General features: G+C 36.0%; 1 protein-coding gene across 3 annotated transcripts in view; it reads right to left on the bottom strand.

The window, feature by feature from the left end:
- Positions 1-2,010: 2,010 nt before the first annotated feature.
- The window catches only part of NAA16 (N-alpha-acetyltransferase 16, NatA auxiliary subunit), a 65,836-nt gene continuing 51,103 nt past the window's right edge, over positions 2,011-16,743 (bottom strand). The window contains exons 14-20 of one of the 3 annotated variants that reach the window (XM_007960229.3): positions 11,460-11,673; positions 9,818-10,011; positions 6,743-6,851; positions 6,222-6,320; positions 5,305-5,448; positions 4,229-4,326; positions 2,011-3,648 (exon numbers count right to left, since the gene is read on the bottom strand). In XM_007960229.3, the coding sequence (XP_007958420.3) occupies positions 3,451-3,648; positions 4,229-4,326; positions 5,305-5,448; positions 6,222-6,320; positions 6,743-6,851; positions 9,818-10,011; positions 11,460-11,673 (1,056 nt within the window). In that variant the 3' untranslated portion in view covers positions 2,011-3,450. Of the gene's footprint in view, positions 3,649-4,228; positions 4,327-5,304; positions 5,449-6,221; positions 6,321-6,742; positions 6,852-9,815; positions 10,012-11,459; positions 11,674-16,557; positions 16,701-16,743 lie in introns of those variants that run through there. The other 2 variants (XR_012091995.1, XR_005236507.2) reach the window with 2 other exon arrangements.

Raw genomic sequence — 16,743 nt, 5'->3', positions numbered from 1 at the left:
TACCTTGCACATGACACTGTTAGGATGAACATACTGAACAAAAGGAGAGTCCTATAACCTAGCAAAAGTGTCAAGATGCTTGGATTACAATATATACATAAAAGTCATCCCGGCTTTAGGCAGGAAAAAAATGGAATTCACAGGTATTTCTAATATTTCACTTTGCAGAAACTTTTGTAGCTTTAGGGTCCACAAACTACAGCCTAGCCTGAAAGTCAAATCTGGCCCATAGCTTATGTTTCTAAATACAATTGTATTGGTACACAGTCACACCCATTAGTTTCTGGCTAGGCTGCTTTTACAGTACAACAGCAGAGTTGAATTGTGAGAGACCAGTATGAGACCTTCAAAGCCTATTTACTGCCTGGTCCCTTACTGAAAGTCTGCTGGCCCTTGTTCTAGCTAACAACTCAATCCAAGATCTACTATGGCTCTTGACTCTGTAGACTTCTGCCCATTACATTCATTCAGTTCCTCAAGAAACAAATCACAGAAAACCTGAGGCCAAATTCTTAAATTATCACCCTATGCCTGGAATCTTTGTGCCTTTTCCTACCTGTTCTGGTAAACTTGACTGGATCACCTGGAACAAACTTTTTCCTTGTGAGACTAAAGACTTCTCTCAAGTTGTCTTTCAAATGCTTCTCCTCTGGGGCTTCCCTATTCTCCTTTAACTTTCTGGAGACTAAAAAGGCCTCTCCCAAGGTTGGGGGAATGGTGAAGGTAGAGGGTGCAGAGACACGACACACCCTGCCTTCCTTATCCTAACGAGGATTCCTGCCCATGTCCCAGATTTATGATGTTTATTTTATACTCGAAGTAGAACGCAGACAGGAAGAACAGAACCAGTATATACTGGCCAATACACTGTTTTCACTAATTTCTGTATCCCTTTACCTTGCCTCCCATATGTGTACCTCAAATTTTACTACTCACATCTCAACTGCATCTGCCCCAGAACTCTCAAACTCTAAATGGCTCCAATGAAATACTTTTTAAAAGGCTGTCGCTGAAAGCACAATTTCCACATTATGAGTGACATATTTTATGCAAATGTCATTTTGCTGAAAGTAACATGAATTATGTGTCAGGATACTTCTGACAAAGATGAACTACAAATGTTCCTCGACTTATGCTAGGGTTATGTCTCAATAAACCTGTTGTGAGTTGACAATTTCATAAATCAAAAATGCATTTAATATACCTAACCTGCTAAACATCATAGCTTAACCTCGCCTACCTTAAATGTGCTTAGAACACTTACATAAGCCTACAATTGGACAAAATCATCTAACACAAAGCCTATTTTATAATAAAATACTGAGTATCTTTATTTTTTTTATTTTTATTTTTATTTATTTATTTTTTTTTGAGACGGAGTCTCGCTCTGCTGCCCAGGCTGGAGTGCAGTGGCCGGATCTCGGCTCACTGCAAGCTCCGCCTCCCGGGTTCACGCCATTCTTCTGCCTCAGCCTCCCGAGTAGCTGGGACTACAGGCGCCCGCCACCTCGCCCGGCTAGTTTTTTGTATTTTTTTAGTAGAGACGGGGTTTCACCGTGTTAGCCAGGATGGTCTCGATCTCCTGACCTCATGATCCGCCCGTCTCGGCCTCCCAAAGTGCTGGGATTACAGGCTTGAGCCACCGCGCCCGGCCCAATACTGAGTATCTTATGTAAAAGTACTGTATTGTATATCACCAGCCCAGGAAAAGACCAAAATTCAAAACTCGAAGTACAGTTTCTACTGAAGCATATCACTTTCTTACCATGGTAGAGTTGAAAAATCTTACACCATCCTAAGCCAATGATCATCTGTAGTTACAAAATTATTAAAATACTAAACGACAAGCTACTGCAGCACAAAAATATGCTGGGTAGGTGGTTACTGAGAATTACATTTTTTATAAAACTTGAAAAGATTAAGGTGATTAAGTTTTTACTTCCTCGAAGAATATTTTGCAGAAAATATTGGTAGTGTGAAGCAGTAACAAAACACAAACATAAACATAAATAAGCAACTGTGTACAAAATAATTTATTATAGCATTATCTACGTTGGCATTATTTTACAGTGACTTTTTCCTGTCGCAATAAGTATGAATCTAAATAGATTAGGGTGAAAGAAAACGTGTGTCTAAATAAAATCTCCCTTTTTGAATGTATATTTGTCTTAATAAAGGGAAGCATTAATATTACAGACATATTTACAAGGTTCTGAACATAAGTGATTCCATTACTGTTTTCTGTACAAGGTAGAACAAAAAGCTATTCACCCGCCCCCCCCCCCCAAAAATACTGTTTAACAACACTGTGTTTTAATAGTTAAACTAATGAGTTTCAAATCTCATTCTGCTGAGATATAAAAATGCATTTAATGGTCAATGCATGGCTATAAGAATAAGAACGTTTCATTTTAATTTGTTTTCTGCCCTATAATGCTCCCCTGAAGCATACCTCAGTATAAGCTACTTGTTAACACTGAAGTAACTTAGTTAAGAAAGCATTAATTCTTGCCTGTGGGCTTTTACGACTGGGAGAGAGATGCAACAATTTTACCAGTGAATTTCCATGACTGACAGGCAAAACAGCCTTCACATTCTGAAATCATCTACATAAAACTACAGTACCCCTATTCAACCAGAAAATACAATTTTCATGAATACTACAAAGGAAATAGTAAACCACGAAATATTACAATGAAAAAAAGGGCGAATTAAATTTTAAAATAAACTTCAGTATCTGCCAAGAAGAATTCCTTTTTTATGAGATGGAGTCTTGCTCTGTTGCCCATGCTGGAGTGCAGTGGCGTGATCTCGGCTCACTGCAACCTCCACCTCCTGGGTTCAAGCGATTCTCCCGCCTCAGCTCCTGAGTAGCTGGGATTACAGGTGCGTGCCACCACGTCTGGCTAAATTTTTGTAGTTTCAGCAGAGAAGGGGTTTCACCATGTTGGCCAGGCTGATCTCGATCTTCTGACCTCAGGTGATCCGCCGATCTGGGCCTCCCAAAGTGCTGGGATTACAGGTGTGAGCCACTATGCCCAGCCTCCATATTGTTTTTAACATATAGTTAACACTTTAAAACTGATGCGCTTTAATTAAAAAGCAAGCAAATAAACAATAAAACAAACAGATGAGGAATCAAAGCACAGATCCTGAAATCAGAATCTAAAGAAAATAATACAGTGGGGTTGTATACAACTTAGCTTAGTAAGAAATTATCATATAGAAGCGACAGCTACCACAAAACTGTGTAAGAACAAACAGGTAATTTTAACAGATGGTTGTGTAAATTGGCAGGTCAGGTAAAGAATAAAATAAGCTTACAGAATATGCCATTTAAAAATCCTAACCAAATATTTCATTTCATACATGTATTAAAATGCACCCTGGAAAAGAAACCCTGATCTCAATTCAGCTTTGAGTCTATAGGAGTCTACTTTCTAGGAGATTTCAAATTTCATTTGCCAAGACATCATAATTAGCTGTATGGTTCAGTGCCACATTAGGATTGTCAACTTCATTCACAGCAGGCAAGAAGGCAGATGTAAAAGGAAGCAGGTTATGACAGGCCATCCTATATTCTTCATATTGGGAACTACAGTTCCCAAAGCTGCCATCAAGCAGTGCTTCAGAAACCTTTATTAATGTCTAGTGAAACAAAGGGAAAACACAAATTATTTAAAAATAATAAGCTCACAATTAATAACCACTTTAATCAAAAGATGCAATATGTTAATCAAATTGAGAAAAGCTGCCCCAGTCTAAAATAATGCCTTGCAATCTACACAGCAAGCGATCACCTCAAAAAAGGCACATTAAAAAATCAACCCTGAAAAAGAGAACCTTTTAAAACTGTGATCACTAAAAATCAAAGTGTCCTTTACTAACAATAGTTCACATTTACTGAGTACTTAACAACGTGCCAGGCATAATAAGCACTTCACGTTTTATTATTTCAGTTAACTCTTACATGGATTCTGTGAGAGCAGTAGTATTTTCACCCTCATCTTAAAAATGAGGAAAAAGAAGCTAAGAGACATAACTTGCCTAAAGTTACACATCTCATAACTGATAGAGCTAAGAGACATAACTTGCCTAAGGTTACACATCCAGGCCTAACTCTGAACATCCAGGTATAACTCTGAAGGCCTACTTAAGAATTATGCTGTAAAGACACGTTTTGTTAGACCATAGTGTAAGCATAAATCAGCCAATGAAAAAATCTTACCTTTACATTTTTATCTTTTATAGTTTCATCCAGTCTAGTGGCTATAGCAATTGCTTTCTCTTGTCTTGACTTGTCCAGAAAATACATCATTTTAGCACCTGAAATACCAAGGCATTTCAAAATGAATAAACACCTATACTTTACATTTTATGTGATATCAAGTGGCCAGTGACTTAAAATATGGTTTTAAGTGTTTAAACAGTGGTAAGCTGGAGCTGGCTCCTACCAGCTCATGAGAGCCAAGTGTGACATTTCTTTCCTACCTCCTATTTAGTAGCATCCCATTGATAGCTTAGGCCATGATCAGAGTATTTATATCATGAAAATACACTACAAATCAGAGCTTTTCCCTTCACAAAAAGATGGTTATTAAACATCTATCAGATGAACAGTGATTTAACAACTTCCTTCCCTTAGAAATAAAATTCAAAATGTAAATACGGACTGCCCTGTGGTATCAATCAGTATTTTAGCCAAAACTATGAAAAAAGGTATTCTAAAATAAAACATCTAAGGAATTACTGTCACAGAGGAGGAGAGTAGGGGGTGGGGAAAACAGGAAAATGTTTGCATATTCAAAAACAAAGTAAAATTTTAAAAAATAAAACACAGTTTATATTTCTCCTATAAATTAGAAGAAAAAATATACTCCAGCTTGGGTGACAGAGTGAGGCTCCATTTCAAAAAAAAAAAAAAAAAGAAAAGAAAAAAAGAAATCATTCATAACCACACACCCCAAATCAACATTAAAGCTTTCGTAGACACTTCCTTTCAGCCTTTTTCCCATGTACAGTTGAGATTACATTGTATGTTCAATCCTGCACATGTATTATAAAAGTATTTGACCGTTATTACAAACCCTTTAAATAAACATCACTTTAAATCTGATATTACATCCTATGAATCCATCACTGTTTCCCCTATTATTGAACATAACATTAAATTTGTCCACATTTCTCTCCCCATACTTACACACAGTAAGTACTGTTCATTTGCTTTAAATTTTGGGGGTGTCAAAACTTTCTCTTTGTTCGCTTTTTCCATAGGCATTTTAACCCTGGGGGCTACATACAAACCTGAAAGTAGATGCTGAAGAGAGGCAGCATTATGTTTCAGAAAATCCTCATTAAAACTTTCCAAATCCTTGTTGACAAATATTTTCTGCATTTCTTGAGATAGAACTTGGCTCACAATGTCTGGAAGATTACTATGATTAGACACTATAAAAAGAAAAACATTTGGATTTTTTGGTTTTGATCTGTCCTTTGGGGGAAAAAAAAAAAAAAACCTATTGAAAACCCTTTATGGCCAGCCGCGGGGGCTCACACCTGTAATCCCAGCACTTTGGGAGGCTGAGGTGGGCGAATCACTTGACATCAGGAGTTTGAGACCTGCCTGGCCAACATGGTGAAACCTCATCTCTACTAACAATAAAAAAATTAGCCGGGCATGGTGGTACGCGCCTGTAGTCCCAGCTACCCAAGAGGCTGAGTCAGGAGAATCGCTTGAACCCAGGAGGTGGAGGTTGCAGTGAGCCAAGATCATGCCATTGCACTCCACTGTCTCAAAAACAACAACAAAAACCCTTCATTATTAAACTTGATTTTACATAGTAAAATTATTATTGTTCCTTTGGAATATAAATACATCCTAGCAAATGCACTCATTTCTACCATCTCCTGGTAACATGTCTATTTTATAGACGCATGTTCATTTAACTACTGTGTAAATTATTATTTATTTTGCTTTACGTTATTGCAAATCTCTTTAATGTCCACCAGCTTAATGTAAAACAACTTATATTTGCTTCTCTCAGTGGCATCCCATTGACAGTTCGGGCCATGATCAGAGTATGTGTATCATGAAAATACAAATCAGGGCTTTTTACTTCACAAAGAGAGGGTTATCAAATATCAAACAGTGATTTAACAATTGCCTCCCCTTAGAAATGATATAAATCATAAATGTAAATATGGGCCTTTTTTATACTTACCAGATTTAGAAAATCTAATTAAACATTCATGTAACCACGGGTTATTACTGTTAATGGCAAAAGCTCGTTTGACAGACTGCAGCATTAACAGAAACTTGCCTGTGTCAGAAAAAATACAAAAGTAATAGCATTAATACTTACATGTTATTTTCCTCACTTTATTTTAGTCTCACTTAAGTCCAATAACAAAATGCTACCTTTTTTATAACACTCTTAAGCAAAATTTAAAGTTGACTCTGGCTATCAAAGTCAACTATGGCTTTCTAAAGAAAAGCTTGAAAAATCATAAAAAACTGCTTCAGGTAGACAATTTGTATGATTGTTCAAACTATTCTTACACTGGATTTGATAGTACTATTCTAATTTATTACCCACTTAAGTTTTGAGTAGCCAAGGAAAAGAGCCTTTGTAGAAGGCTGAAATGGAAATCTAAGAAACAAAAATAGAACTGACAAAGATTACACTGAATATGGTCACAAATATAATTAAAGATTAAAAACTGAATTCAAACTATTTATTACCTTTTCTAAAATATATTTCAAATGCTAACAGATGAGTGTCAATGTTATCAGCAACAAGGTTCTTAAGAGGTATAAGGAACTTAACGGCTTCCTCTAATGGATTTTCTACCTATTTTGAAACAGAAAGGAAAATTACTTAAAAAACATCAGCACAAGTCAAATTTCCCCTAAAATTTTATATTAACATATGTCTAAAGTAATTTAGATGGCTTTCTTTATAAAACTAAAAAACAAGAAAACATTTAAAAATCATCTGTAAATAAATTCAAAGTATACAATCAATACTTTTCAAAACAGAAATAGCTTTTTTTTCTGGTTACAAAATCAAGATAATTTTACTAAAACAAAAAAATACATAAAGTTATTCCACAGACTTAAAGAGATGGTACATCATGTACTGACAGTCCCTTATATACTATACATATCTAAAGTAAGGAGACAAATAAAATGGCATGAAATAGTAAAGAGACGTTAATAAAATTTAAAATGCTTATAATATAGTTGACCCATGAACAACGAGAGCATTAGGGGAGCTGACCCTCCCCCATGCAGTTGAAAATCTGTGTGTAACTTCTGACTCTCCCAACTTCACTACTAATAGCCTATTGTTGACTGGAAGCCTTACCAATAACATGAACAGCTGATTAACACATATTGTATATGTTATATTATATACTGTATTCTTAGAATAAAGTAAGATATAGAAAATAAAATGTTATTAAAAAAGTCATAAGGAAGAGAAAATATATTTGCTACTCATTAAGTGGAAGTGGATCATTATCCTTGTCTTCATGTTGGGTAGGCTGAAGAGGAGGGGCTGGTTTTGCTACCTCAAGGATGGCGGGGATGTAGGAGGTAGAAAGGGAAGCAGAAGAGGCAGGCACATTCCATCTAACTTTATGGAAGTATACTATAATTTCTTTTTTGCTTTTTTATTTATTTAAAAATGTTTCAAATGCTAACAGATGTGTGTCAATGTACCAAATGTACAAAGATGTACCAATCTTTCCACTGTTTGCTTTGGTTTCAATGCCTGTATCATAGAAGGGTCCATGTCATAAGAGTCAAAAATAGTCTTGAATAATTGGAACTCTTCTGCCAGAATGTCTAATGTCCGTCTGTTTTCCGGCACTACTGCTTCTATGTTTTCTTCCTCATCATCTGGCAATGGTTTGGAAGCACTCATCTCCATCAAGTTGCCTTCTATTAACTCCTCTGTTGTGGCATTTATTAGCTCTTGAATCTCTCCAGGTTTCCTAATCTTGAAGCCCTTTACCGCCATCTCCACTTTTTTTGTTTGTTTGCCATATCCACAATCTCTTTTATGATTTCCCTGATTGGTTCTGTCATAAATCCTGTGAAGTTGTATACAACATCTGGACACCAGCAGGGATTTATTGTTTCAGGTTTGATGGCTTTCAATGCTTTATCTGTTAACAATGACGGCATCCTCAATGATGTAATCCTTCCAGACTTTCATAATGTTCTACTGGCGTTCTCCTCCATAGCGTTGAAAATCCTTTCCATAGAGTACCAGATGTAGTGAGTCTTAAAGGTCCTTATGACCCCCCAATCTAATCTAGAGGCGGAATTAGAGACATGTTTGGGGTCAGGTAGGCCACTTATACACTTTTGGAGTTGAACTCATGAGGTTCTGGATGACCAGGGGTTCTGTCCAGTTATCAAAAGAACTTTAAAAGGCAGTCCCTTACTGGCAAGGTACTTCCTCACTTCAGAGACAAAAAGCATTGATGGAACCAATCCAGAAAAAGGGTTCTCACTGTCCAGGCCTTCTTGTTGTAAAACCAACTGACAGCTATTATCTTTTCCCTTCAAGGCTCAGGGGTTAGTAGCTTTATAGATAAGGCCAGGCATGGTCATAATCCCAACTGCATTTGCACAAAATGGTAGAGTTAGCTTATCCCTTCCTGCCTTAAATCCTGGTGTTCGCTTATTTTCCTTACTAATAGATGTCCTTTGTGGCTTTTATTTTTTCCTGTTATAGAGCACTTTTTGTCTACATTAAAAATCTGTTCAGGCAGATACTCCTTCTCCTCAAGGATTTTCTCAATAGCATCTGAAACTTCCCTGCTGGCTCTTGGTGAGAAGTTGATTATTATGTTATCTGGACATTTTTTAAGCCAAACATCTTTCTAAAGTTATCAAACCGTCCTTTGCTGGACCCTCAAAGTTCAAACCTATGTTGTTCAAAGGTCAACTGTATTACACTTACAGTGAATAAACCAAAAAACTAAACATTTCCTTAAATCTGATCTCAAAACAACTATTAACACTTGAGAAAATCCTGGAGGTACTATCTCTTTGTAGCTAAAACATTTCTAATAAGACATATAAGGTAAAATGATTCCATATGTAACAGACAATTGTACTGCTGCTGTAACAAATTACCAAATATTTAGTGACTTAAAACAACTTACTATGTTATAGTTCTTATAGGTTAAAAGTCCAACATGGGTCTCACTGGGCTTACAATCAAGGTGTCAGCAGGACTGCATTCTCTTTGGAGACTCGAAAGGGGAATCCGTCCAATGCCTTTTTTAGCTTCTCTAGACTGCCCACATTCCTTAAGCTTGTGGCACCCTCCTTCCATCTTCAAAGCCAGCAACAGCAGGTTGAGTCCTCCTGACACTGCATCATTCTGACCTCTGCTGCTAGCATCCTCAACTTTTAAGGCCCCTTTTGATGATATTAGGACCACATGGACAATCCAGGCCACCCTCTCTATCTTGAGGTCAATTCATTACAACCATAAATTCCATCCCCCACCTTAATTCTCCCCTGCCATGTAAGGTTACATATTCACAGGTTGGGGGGATCAGAACACAGACACCTTTGCAGGGCCATTACTTTGCCTACTACAATTACAATTCTATGTACAACCTGCATTAGCCAAAATTTGTACATTGTCACTCAAAGATAATTGACAGCTATTGTTAAAACCTTGAAATATTTCAAATGGCTTCTTACAGATTTAAATAAATCATGTTAACTGTCAGAACAGAACCAAATAAAATAAATTTTACCAAATAACAAAGACAGTAAAACCCATCTCACCCTTTCTAATTTTTCAGGTATAAGTTCTTCCTTAAGGCCACTGGCTTCTTCTTCTTCTTCATCTCTTTTTTTCTTTTGATTTTTCTGTTGACGTTCTCTTTCTGCATGCTTTCTTTCTTCTTCTAGCTTAGCCTTTTTCTGGGCTCTTCTCTGCTTGCTAAGCATTTTCTTCAATTCTTTGGCTGACAGGTTTTCTATAAATATCCAAATGAACAAAAATTCTGAGTCAATGTTTGCATTTTCCTCGTATTCTTCTGTAATACATACTGTTAGTATGGTTGTCCCTTGGTATCAGTGGGCGATTGGTTCAGGACCCCCAACCCCCCCCACCCCAAAACATCCACTGATACACAAGCCTGTGATATAAAATGACACAGTGTTTGCATACAACCTATGCACATCCTCCCGTATACTTTAAATTAGATCAGCTTTTAAATCTTTCACCTTCCTTTTGCTTTAAGTTGCATATAATGATTTCACTTTTTCATAAATTATATTATGGTCTATAGGTATGCCTAAAATAATGTAAATGCTATGTAAACATTTGTTATACTGCATTGTTCAGTAAATATTAATAATGACAAGAAAAAAGTCTGGACATGTTCAGTGGAGATGCAATTTAAAAAAACATATTTTTGATTTGTGGTTGATTGAATCCACCCATGTGGAACCCACAAAAATGGAGGGCCAGTTGTATACTTTTTTTTCTGTTTTTTGGCTGGGCAAGGAGGGACGCAGAGGCAACCCATATAAAAGTTTTTAGAAAGTGTATCCCCAGTGACTAGCACAAAGTTGGGCACACAAAGGATAGCCAGTAAATGTTGCATTAACTAAAATTGACCAATTGTAGCCCACTTCTGCCTCCTACACAATACATGACTCCAGGCAAATCACTTTATCCTTTTCAGTATCAAGTCTTTCAAGAATAAGTGAGAATACATAAAACCACCTGTGATCTCTAAACACTATATATTAGAAATGAATACCTAGGAATATTTGAGAGAGTTATCTAGGCACATTTCATGCTAACTATTTCTCAAATATTCCTAGATATTAACATCCTAGTGAAAACACTGTACAGATATTCTCACTGATATTCTTATTTTTAATAAAGTAGGTACTAGAAATTTTAAGATTATATATTTTTCCCGAAAGAGCTCAAAGCTACTTTCAGTTACAATTTTTTAAAAAAGAAAGAAAAAAACTAGTTCACAGACATATTATATCTATGTTTCCTACACTTGTCTTTTTAAAATTGTTGTAGCGACAAGGGTAATGCTATGTTGCACAGACTGGTCTTGAACTCCTGGCATCAAATGATCTGCCTGCCTTGGCCTCCCAAAGTGCTGTGATAACAGGTGTGAACCACCACACCCAGTTCCTAAATTGGTCTTTCAGAAGATAAAAACAAAAAGAATTCTAAGTTATTCCATTAAACTAATTTAGAAGCATCAGCTACAAAATATCATCCCACTTTTTTCAACTCTCTCCGCAACATTTTTGTTTTTTGGCATATGACTTATCTAATGTTTGTCTTCAACTCCAAAGACAATATATTAATATTTTTCTATGTGTTGTGTATGCTAATGGCATTCTGAAATTTAGTGTCCTTTTAAAATCTTTTAAGTTCCTATTCAGTTACCTGAGTTTATTTCTTGTTGTTTGCTTTCATTGGTTAAGGGATTATCATACAATTTCAAGTATATTTCAATCGCTGATCTAGCAGCCTTGAAATAAAAGGCATGTCTTCTGAGTATATCTTCTAATCTCAAAAGGTCAACATAGGCACGAAGGGTCATCTTTCTCATGCAGTATGTATGGAAGTCGAATTGGTCATCGGTTATCTCAAAAAAATGCTTAAAAACAAAAATCACAAAATTAACCTTTACATTTATGTCAATGTCTACCTTGTGAAAAAAAAATTGTAAAAAGCCCAAAAAACAATTTAAACAGTCACAATTTTCACTTAGCTGCCCTCTCCAATGTTTAACACTATAAAGGATATGAATTTTTTTTTGCATTCAACTTGAACTTTCTCTTCCTACAAACCATGCCCATTCCCTACAAATCATGTTTTATGATGATACTCAACTTCTATATAAGTCAAAAGATCAGGTTATTTTTTAAACCTGAAAATTAGTATATATTAATATTTTAGTTTTAATGAAATACTCTTCCTCCATATTCCCTAAAAACCAGCATGGCACAGTTAAACAGAGCTCTAAATGAAGTCTAAATATGTGTAGGTTCACACTAAATATTTACAAATCTACTCAACTCTACGCTTTTCAAGGGCAATCCTTACCCACTGCCTGCCACAGGCCCTAATACATAGCAGACATTTAATAAGCACAGTATTTGCCCACTCAAGAGATAAGCTTCTTATTAGGGATGAGATCTTGAATTAGCCATTTAATTTCCTAGACCCTTAATTATGTAATCTAAGTTAAGAATAAAGAAATCCATACAGCCAATTTCTTAAGGTTGTTAAAAGGATCAAATAATGTATTTTAAAGTTCATTTTCAACAGTAAACTGTTACATAAATATAGAACTTGATGGTTTTCTCTTACTCAATAAGCTCCCGTTAACTACCTACATTCCATTTTAGCAGAAGTTCTGAAACTGGAATCTATATATAAACAAGTATAAAAACTTCTTCCTAAGGAGAGAGCTCAAAAGCTTTCATCCAATTTCCAATGGATCCATGGCCAAAAGAGGTTAAGAACTAATCCCTTCCATGAAAGGTGAACACTAACCCTCTGCCCCTCCCCCAACAAAACAATCTTACACTTGTACTGTTTCCCCTGCATGCATTTCCATCTCTGACTTCTTTTTTTATACTTTAGTTTTTCCAAAATCATACAGAAAAATGAGTGATTTAATACACCAATATAGATCAAGCTTTCCTACTAGTTCATGTTCCCTCTGTCCTGGGGATTGTTAAGTCACTGTGCAGAGGACACATTAGTAATTATCCATAATCATCTGATAATTATCTTGGTAATTAGAAACACACTATATACAGAATTACATTAAGTACCTGAGACTTTAAGAGAAAAATTATAACAAGAATAAAAATACACAGTATGGAGGGCAAGAAACAGAAAAAGTGAACATTTCACATTAGTTTATGACTAAAAAGCCACGCTTTAATGATGTTATATTTGAAAACTGCATCTTTCCCACCAATAAAATGAAATCATAAATATTAACATGAACTTTTTTTTTAAATCAAAGGATTACATATTTCATAAAGTTGTTAGTGGTTTCTCTTAATGTAAATCAAGTTATAACTAGCACAAGAATATTTTAAAAATTCAATACAGTTAACTAAAGAAAAAAGGCGGCGCTAAAGTCCTGGAACACATAATCAGATGAAAACATCTAAGAGATTACAGGACATTCTTTTAGGTTGAGAAACATCTGAAAAAGGCAGATGACAAACTTCAAGAGATATTCCTAGCAGCATTAATACAGATTTTAAGTCAAGTCTTGGAGGGGGCCGTATGTAACCACAAATATTTAAGCCACCTCTTTATCAGTAACAGCCCATAGGCTGCCTCTCTCCAGTTAATGTCTTCCATAAATTGGGTGACCAACTTATCCTAGTTTGCCAGAGGTTCTCTCAGTTTTTCCACTGAAAGCAATGTGTCTTGGGAACCCACTCAGCCTCAAGCAAACCTGGCTTGTTAATCACTCTATAACAAACTAATGGTGATAGACAGAATATGGCTACATTAAAAACAAGTGGGATACTGCAGCCACAGCTGATTGTAATATTTGCTTTTGAAAAAACAGTATATTGCAGAACACTATATAGAAACAACTAAATAATCTTGGGTTGAATTTTTTTTAACTTTTTCTTTGGGGTTATAGATACAGAGGAAGTAGCAAAGGTGTATATCCTTCCCTCAGTTTCCCCCAAAGGTTATAGCCTACGTAACTACAATACAGTATCAAAACCAAGAAACTGACATTGGTACAATGTGTGTATAGTTCTATGTGATTTATCATTTGTAGATTCATGTAACCACTACCATAAGAGACAGAACTAATCCATCACCATGAAGCTCCCCCTTGGGTTGATTTTTCAGTCTCAAAACACAAAAATATGCTACACAACATCAACAGATAAAGTTAGTTTCCCTGTACCTTTTGGCCAAACAGGAAGGGCGTGATAAAAATCCCTTAGCTCACTGCAGAAAACTAAGTATTCAAATCTTAACATACAGCTCATGCCCTTAACTCTCTCCCCCTAAGCAAGAATTAAGAAAAGCCATTCAGGCCGGGCGCGGTGGCTCAAGCCTGTAATCCCAGCACTTTGGGAGGTCGAGGTGGGCGGATTACGACGTCAGGAGATTGAGACCATCCTGGCTAACACAGTGAAACCCCGTCTCTACTAAAAAAGACAAAAAAAATTAGCCAGGTGTGGTGGCAGACGCCTGTAGTCCCAGCTACTCGCCAGGCTGAGGCAGGAGAATGGCGAGAACCCGGGAGGCGGAGCTTGCAGTCAGCCGAGATAGCGCCACTGCACTCCAGCCCCGGCAAGAGAGCGAGACTGTCTCCAAAAAATAAAAAAAATAAAAATAAAATAAAGCCATTCTTTTTTATTTTTATTTTATTTATTTATTTATTTTTTTTGAGACAGAGTCTCGCTCTGTTAGGACCTCTCTCCTAGCCCAGATTCTCCTTCCCACTACCTCTCAGGGTTCCCGGATGTGACTAGTAAGAGCTTATACAAAGAGAGGCAACAAAAACCTCTGGATTTAAAAAATAACTAGGTCAACTAGGAAAATAAGCAACTCAATAATTTACTTAATAGAGAATCTGTTGTTATAAAGCATGTTGTCAATTTGATAAAGATTAAGATACAATAGAAGATAAAGTTATGATCTTCCTATGTTTAGATCTATCAGAAGTCCTAGGTCTTATCAAAGAATTCGAAATATATATATTGTTGCCCTGTTTCATATCTAAGTCAGCACTCTAAAATAATGATAATCCAATCACCAGAAGTCTAACAGTAAAAGAAAAAAAATGGAAGGAAAGAAAACCCAATTCTTGAAAGATAAAATAGGTTCAAATGTTATTCTGAACACAAGTTTAAATCTAACATTTTGAAGAACGTTTTGTTTTAATAAAACTCAAGTTTTAAACATCAGATTGGGTTGGACTACAAAACCTTAAAATATAACCCTAAAATCTTATGAGGTGGGGCAAGATGAAAACAGAAAAGATACTACACTAGCTTATTCTAGAATTCCAACTTTTCAAATCCAATTACTAGGAGCTCAAAGCAGTATGTATCCTGGCTGAAACTGCCTTCAACAAAATAACTCCTGAATGACTTCTTCAAAGCAGAATAAAGACCTAACCCTTATTTGAACTTATTTCACAATTCGCTAACCTTCTATTTAGAAGGTAAACTGCAAAGTTTTATTTCTGAAAGGTGTACGTGTCCTTATTAAAATATTTAAAACCCAAGCATAAGGTAACTCATGTAGATACCTATTATAATAAATCTGAAGCTTGTAATTATTCCTAAATCCTTCCAATTTTATCATTAAGAATTTCAGATATTAGAAATTTTAGATATTAGAAATTAAGCATTAATCATTCCATCAACCTATTTAGTCACCCTATTTATACAAAACACGTTTCTATATATAACCACACATGTAGAATATACATAATACCTACAAAAGAGTTGCCTTATTTGCTTTTAGTATGGATATATTCATTTTAGACTAGCTTACAAGTGGCGTAAGAGTAGGTTCTTTTCTGATGTTTCTACTTCTTTCTTATCTCAAATGTTAACAGTAAACCCTAAAGCTTCCAGCGACAATAATTATGTAACATGACCAGAGGGTGATGATTTCTGCCATTTTACTCTATGACAACCAATGATTTTCCTATAGTTTCTTTCTTCAAAAATGCTTTTTACCACTTAATTTCTTGAACTATGTCAGTAGATTTTCTGACATTACAGAATTTTTTTCCATGCAACTCAGCCAAAATCACTAAAAATTTAAGGGAAAGCGTAATCTAAATGAAACTTAGTCATGGAAGATCTACTTATCATATTCTAAAAATTCTCAAAATTAAAAAGAATAAAGCAATATAGTCATCAATGTTAGAAGAAATCAAATTTAAGTTCAAGAAGTTCAGAACTATAATGATCCTTAGGATATTCAAATTTCATTTAAACAGAAAATCTGGTAAATTTCTAGTTATGGTCTTGCTGAATTACTAATTCCTAAGTGCCTATAGCAGCCTCTTCATAAGGGAAACAATTTACTTCTCACTGAGAATGTCCTAGTTAATAAAAATGTATCTTTCCTTAATAACAAGCAGAATGCTCTTAAAATAATGGTCCTCTAGGGAGTGTAACAACCTAGTGTTCTGCGGTTTCATCAAGGTAACAAGAGCCTGATTTAACTAGAATGCTTGGATATTTCACCTATCATCCCAAGGGCTTCATATTTTTCAAAGAGATGAGGAAGATTTTCCCCAGAGATGCAGCCATCAAGCCCAGGCTTAAAAGGGCATGAAAAACAAACAAACAAAAAACAAAAACAGCGAAAATTAGGTTATTTCCAAAAATGCTTGGGTATAATCCTAGTTCCAGTCCCCATCAAAAGCCACCCCCTAAAATTTAGACTTCCTTGTGGGTAATCTCAGAAGTTTCACATGGGAAAAAGGCCAAAGTGACTGCCACGGTGCAGACATCAGGCTCACCTGACTACGATGCCTGTGGTTCTATACTGCGTCAGGATGGGAACAGTGGTGCCGATTGCCCCCACAACTGAGGGCTGCTGAGGACTGCCTCAGGGGTGCATTTGCGGCTCTTTTCCTCCTGTGGTCCATGTGGAAGGAGAGTGCTTCAGAGATGACAAAGAACAGGAAAACAAAAATTCACACAAA

The sequence above is a fragment of the Chlorocebus sabaeus genome, chromosome 3, assembly GCF_047675955.1.
Source record: "Chlorocebus sabaeus isolate Y175 chromosome 3, mChlSab1.0.hap1, whole genome shotgun sequence".
NCBI lineage: Eukaryota > Metazoa > Chordata > Mammalia > Primates > Cercopithecidae > Chlorocebus > Chlorocebus sabaeus.
The sequence above is the reverse complement of the archived record's forward strand: the minus strand, read 5'-3'. Positions and strand labels throughout refer to the sequence as shown.